At 41.7% G+C, this 6,484-nt stretch overlaps 1 protein-coding gene across 1 annotated transcript in view; it reads left to right on the plus strand.

The window, feature by feature from the left end:
- The window catches only part of LOC134486093 (uncharacterized), a 48,175-nt gene extending 42,070 nt beyond the window's left edge, over positions 1 to 6,105 (plus strand). Inside the window, 3 exon segments of the mRNA XM_087654912.1 lie at positions 3,914 to 4,143; positions 4,145 to 4,241; positions 5,960 to 6,105. Coding sequence (XP_087511038.1) covers positions 3,914 to 4,143; positions 4,145 to 4,241; positions 5,960 to 6,105 — 473 coding nt within the window.
- Positions 6,106 to 6,484: the final 379 nt, after the last annotated feature.

The raw sequence follows: 6,484 nt of genomic DNA on the forward strand, positions 1-6,484 counted from the left end.
AGTCTGAGGTTCATGACGCAATTCAGATAAAGACAATGAAGTCTCAGTCCCAGTCATATTTTTACTTCCAGTTCATAGGCCTCAAAATTATTTTGTGTTGCAGAGTTATCCTTCAAAGTTTATTGTTGTGTTTTATCTTGTTAGTATTGTGGGCTTTGTGGTCTATTTATCCATAGCTGAGCTGTCATTGTACTGAGTGTAAGAGAGTAAGGGGGCTCTGCAGCTAAAACATGACTGCCACACTCGATGATACCTTCTCTCAGTAAACTGAACTGACTGCTGTTTGCACATATGTTATTCTGATTTTGTTATACTCCATTAAAAAAAAATCACTCCCTCTCCTCCCCCAGGTGACCTTGGAGCTATTGTGTAGCTCTAAATCCTTCTGTGAGGAGATAAAGATGTTTTCTGGTGGATATTTTTCTGTTTGGCAGTCTACCTTGATATTTTAGCATTGACCTTTGTGAAGATGAGTTTTTTTCTCCGACTGCAGAAAATGAGTCATTAGAATGAATAAAAAAAAGAGTGCTTTAGAATTTGTCTGATCAAGGACCCAGGGACACGCGTGTTTGTCTCTTTACATGAGAGCTTGTGTAGGTGTTTCTGGGCCAAACATTTTTGACATTCTCGCTGAAGAATTAGAAATGCTACTTTTGAGAGCACAGCACAGCATGTTGGAGCTGCAAAGAATGAGCTATTCAGGTCTCAGGGGCACCATCTGCGTGTCTTTTCAAATGTGGGCACCCTGAAAAGCTTTGTCTCTGGAGAAAGCCCAGCATCCCACTCTCCGTTAACTGGGAGGATGCGTGAGGTGCTTTTCCTCTGTCCTTCGATGTCATGGCCTTTTGAGTGGCTGACTTGTGTGGTAGAAGAGAGCTCTATCCATGTGCAGAACCCCTCAGAATAATAGCATACTGCTTGACAGAAAAAAAAATGCAAATCCTAGCTGTCAAAGCCAGAGTTCCAAATTAAAGTGGACAGGCCCTCCTTCGTTTGTACGTAAGTAGGTCAAAGTAAATATCCAGAGGCAGAAATAGTGCCCACCGGCCACTGGTGAGATTTTTTTCTCTCTCTCTCAATTTTAACTAGTTTGTCTTCTTTATTCCTTTCAGAGGTGGTAAGGGTAAGAGCAGATCTGACAGAAAAAACAAAAGTTATTCTCTAAACTGTTCTAAATCTTCCACAGATGCTTCTACCACTGCCTCACTCAAAGTACTTTTCATTTGCAGTGCGAGCCTTTTAAAACAGATGCACTTTAAGGAAGGCATCTATGAAGACCACATCTTTCAATGGAGTATATCCAGGTTTTGCAATTATAAAAAATACATGCCACAATGTATCAAAATTTTATTATAATTAATATTCATTTTTACTTTGGCCTCCAAATACTGATTTTCTTTGTTGAAACAGTGTTGCAAAGCATCGGTGCATAACATTTATTGGGCTAATTCCATTTGGCTTATTTGAAAATCCATATGTATTCCCATAATGTATTTAACAGCAGCAACTCTTGCAATTGCATGTTCAGGAAACAATATACTCACTTTAATGAAGACAGCAAGTCTCTCTCTCTCTCTCTTTCTCTCTCTCTCTCTCTCTCTCTCTCTCTCTCTCTGTCTCTGTCTGTCTCTATCTCTGTCTCTGTCTCTCTCTCTGTCTCTCTCCACTAAGATACTTGGAAGAATTTATTTGCAAAATTAGAAACTCTGTCTTTGCTATTAAGATGTAATAAACTTCCTCCTGGCTTTAGTTGGAACCACTGGGAACACATGATTAATGCGGAGAGCCCAGGCTCTCTCTCCCATCCTAAGTTGGAGTCCCTCAGCAAGTTCTGCTGATGGCCTTGAACTGCCCTGTCAATTAGAGCACTGTGCTCCCCAGGCACACGGAGGCTGCATTGTCTGTGTCCTTTGGAGCATGGCACAGTGTTTAGCATGGCACTTAGCACACAGCAGGCATGCCATGCTGCCAATGACCAGCATTTACACACTTCCTGCACCACTGACAAAACGGACCCTTGTCATGTAGCCTTATCCTAGACTTCTGGCTCATTTGTGCTGGTGTGTGTGTGTGTGTGTGTGTGTGTGTGTGTGTGTGTGTGTGTGTATGTCACAGTCCAGTCTGAAGATCACTCTCTAAATACCTATCAACCTATTTTTGCCAGATTATCTTTCATCGCTTGTAAGGTTTTTGTCATTCAGACAAAGCACTTAGGATTTGGCTCTGTGTTTCTGGGGTATCCAGTGATATTCCACCACTAAATAGCTATGTCTGCCTCCAAGTCTCACGGGCACATTTAAGTTAGCAAGTTCCAAATTTAAGCTCCTATAGCTCATTCTTGTCTTATGCCCTTCTATGGGGTTAAAAGCTTACTCCTCCTTCCATGTCCTTTCCGCTGTGTATTTATGTCGAATCAGCTGCGTGGTCTTCCAGTCTGTCTGTGTGCTTTGTTCTTCCATCAATAACTTCCTGTTCACTGAAACTGGCACAGGCATTATGGCTTATTTAAATACACCATTGTTTTCTCTATGTGTAGTTCCTTTTCTACCCTTTGTTACCAACCACGCCTTTGAATGCTTACAAACTCCCTGTCAGTCATGTGACCATTTACTGTCCTTTGGAGCTTGGTTCCTAAGCTCACCTGTAGGCATTTGCCCTCACTCTTCAGCGTCTTTCTCTGTTCAGTCAAATAGTACTCTATGTTGTCTCAAACATAAAACGTCCTCTTTCCAGTCACTTCAGGTGACATCTTCTGACAGTTCTTCCTCTGAGTTTTTACTCATAACTCTTTCTCAATTTTTGCTGTCCCTTCTTTTTCATGTGTTTCTTGATGTTTCATCCAGACTGAGTTAGCTACAGTGTTTTATGTAAGAACAGGTTTACCTTCACATGGAAATTTGCCTACCAACCTTTCTAATAAGCTTTTAAATACTGTGATTTCTGTCACTGTGTCGTATTCTTTGAGAAATCTTTCATAATATCATGCACACAGACACCCAAGAAGAATTTGTTCAAGCTAGAAACATTTTACATTTTAGAGGGTTTTATCAATGATCACATGGATACAAATTATAGAAATCCATATCAAACACAAGAAGCAAAAAACTTTATGGATCAAGATGCATCACGGAGTGGAAAGGCAGGCTGGCTTCTCTTTTATCACTGGGATAAATGCAACTACATCTTTGTTCCTTCGATTTGCAGATATATAGTGTCTCTGTAATCATCTGAATGCCATGTGTCCCTTGTCCCTTATACATCTCCAGCCTGAGTAATAGTCTGCTATTCAAAGCCCCAGCAGGAAACAACTGAAGTCTGAGGACCAAACCACATTCTCAGAGAAATTTCCCTTAATGCCTCAGTCCATGTGACTATATCTGGCCCCAAAAGCATTGAGTGGGGTGTAGAGGCTCATCCACATCTGGTCTCTCATTACAAATATCGGAAGCAAACCTCTTGAGAAGCAAAGAAAATAAAATATCGGGTGAACATTAGACATCACAGAAAGTGATACAGGCTGACAAGAATCTTAAAAAGAACCACTATAATTGTGATGAAGGTTTAAAATGACTTTGCTTTTCCCCACTCTGTGAAAAACAGAAAATAATCTGAGGATGCTGGGTAGCTCTCGAGTACATGTCTTGCCATTACTATCCTCATGTGTGATTAATAATGCTTATGGGAAAGAAAGGAGTTTCCAGCAAGTGTATGTAGTGAACCCCACCTCCCCCATGCCCAATGCTCCATGGAACAACTTCAAGGGAACAGAATGTGATGAAAATTAGTAAACAGTTAAGAAGGGTATGGCAGTTTGCATACGTGATTCCAGCTGTCTGGAGGTGTAAACAACAGTACAGCCAAGATCAGATGTAGACTGGGCTACTTACAAAATCCTACCTCAAATACTAAACAGATCCGTCAAATAGCAAACAGGAAAAAGAAGGGGGAGGAGGAAGAGGAGGAGAAGGAGAAAGAGAAGAAAGAGGAGAAGAGAAGGCAAAGGAGAAGAGGAGGAGGAAAGGAAAGAAGAAAGAAAGAAAGAAAGAAAGAAAGAAAGAAAGGAAGGAAGAAGGAAAGGGAAGGAAGGAAGGAAGGAAAGAAGGAAGAAAGAAAGAAAGAAAGAAAGAAAGAAAGAAAGAAAGAAAGAAAGAAAGAAAGGGAAGGAAGGAAGGAAGGAAGGAAGGAAGGAAGGAAGGAAGGAAGGAAGAAACGAAGAAACAAAAACAAAACAAACAGAGAGAGTGAGAGGGAGTGAGAGGGAGCGGGGATGCAGGCAGGCTGGGACTATAGTTTAGTTGGCATTTTTCTTGCTGAGCATGCCGGAGATGCTAAATTTGACACCCAGCACCATATCAACTCAGCATGCAAGCGTGTTTCAGAAGTCAAGCAATAGAGGCAGGAGTAGCCAATGTTCAAGGGAATCCTTAACTACATCTAGAGGCTAAGCCCAGCCTAGGCTACATGAAACTGTGTCTCAGAATGAAAAGATTTCAGCTGTTCTGTGGACCAGTGACTGGTGTGCTCCTCTCTACTCTCTCCTACTGGTTCACTTAGTGTACTTATCTTGTTATCTTGCCCCTTACCCACTTAGCATGCGTGTGTGGGCACAGTTAACTTTTGCCTTAACTTTACAGGCCTCTACATCTAAAGCACCTCCATGGGGCTCTGATATAAAGAATATTGCAAGATTTTAGGCTTGATGTTATGACCGAACTGAAATAGAGTTTGGGGTCTGGGGAGAAGGGGACAGTATGCAATAGCATAGGAAGAAAAAGGGAAAATATATAATCAGAGTACAGAATGGGTAAGTGTTGAAGGCAGATCATTACCATTCTAACACTTTTTCTGAAGTATTTCCTGGCATGCATATAGGAATGTAATTGTCACTGTGTTCAATGGTCACAGTGACCATACGACTTGATTTAGCCAATGAGATGAGACTGGGAGTTATTATTAACATAAGTCACTGAATAGAGAAGCATCAAGTTCTATCTCATGGATTTCCTGCTTACAGGACAGTATGTAGCTCATGGCCTCTTCAGTGTGGGTCCTAAAATGGAAATAGCAGATGGGTCGCCATCGCTAAGTCACTATTAGGACATGTACCGTGAGAAGGAATAGACGTTACTTTCTCGAGGCAACCAAAATTACAATATGCAGCATGAGACTTGGCAGTTGATGCAATCTGGCTTATGATACACTTTGTAAAGTAGCTTGCAAATGTACCCTCTTTTCTGGACTTACCCCACTAAAGAAGCTTAAAGCTACTCCACATCTGAAGAGATGGGATAATAAAGTCACAAGATGTTTTTCAAATGTCTTTCCTTTTGTTCTCCATTCTTTCTTTTATACTTGGTCCTTCTTTCTTTCTGCTTATTAAACACTGACGTAAGTTCCTCCAAACTCATTTATAAAAGTGCTATTCCTAGATATATGAGAGTTGAATTGCTTTGGGGGTAGAAGGGAGAACAGAGGACTGAGAAAGGTGGGCACTTTCTCCTTCCTGTCTGCACAACCTTTCTTTCGGGTTGATGTGCTGGAGGTGAACCTTGGAAGGTGACTCTTCAGAATACACCGCAGATGTTATTTGATTTCAGCAGTAGGCAGAAAGAGCCCTATAAACTCACAACTTGTTTACAAGCTCAGTAGGAGGCTTTACAATGGGTTTCAGAATAAGATAGACTTGGGTATGACTCTTGTTCTTTTGGGCTGCTTCTTCAGCATCTCAAGGCTAGTTCTCCAGCAAAGGGAGCCAACTAAGCTTTGCCTGGTGGACCCACTGAAAGCTTGGAGGGAAGGAATTCGACTGTGTGAAGGTATTGTTATCTTTCCCCCTTATACATTCAAGGCTTCACCCAAATCTTAGAAATTTTACTAAAAAAATATTTTTGAAGTGGTTTGTTCTTCTGTTCCTCCATTTAATGAGTAAACTCTAGCTTGCATTTAGCTGCTTGGCTAGAAAGACCCGGGTCTCCTGCCCTGTATGCCGGTCAAGTTGCAGCTGAGTCTGTGAAGTCTGTGAAGGTCTTTGTGTTTGGAGTTGCAGGAAATCCTCTTGGATTTACGGAAAGTTCCTCCTTACGCTGGACTGAGCAGCTGGTGTGATTCATTTTTCTTCTTTTGACATTCCAAGACCTAAATGTTTCCGCTTAGCTCAGCAAAACGCAGCAGAGCATATCAAAAACTAGAAAACTGTGCTTTGAGGTTTGCACTGCAATTGATGGGGGAAGCGGTGTGAAGTGCTAGTACGAAAGAATCAGGAGCCCGTTCTACAAAAGGCTTTCCCTGTGCAGGTGATAGATGGTGCCACAGAATGGGGGACCAGAGACCAACCTTTTCAAGAACACTTCCACATTTCTGTTTGGCTAAGAGGTGTGGATGTGATCCTGATGTCACAGAGTTTCCCACCCTCAGAGGGAGGGCCCTGTAAGGAAACCTAACCAATGCAGCTGTGTTTCTTAGTGCCCTTTCAAAGCTGCAGAGT

Source organism: Rattus norvegicus, chromosome 3, assembly GCF_021556685.1.
Source record: "Rattus norvegicus strain SHRSP/BbbUtx chromosome 3, alternate assembly SHRSP_T2T, whole genome shotgun sequence".
NCBI classification, from domain to species: Eukaryota; Metazoa; Chordata; class Mammalia; order Rodentia; family Muridae; genus Rattus; species Rattus norvegicus.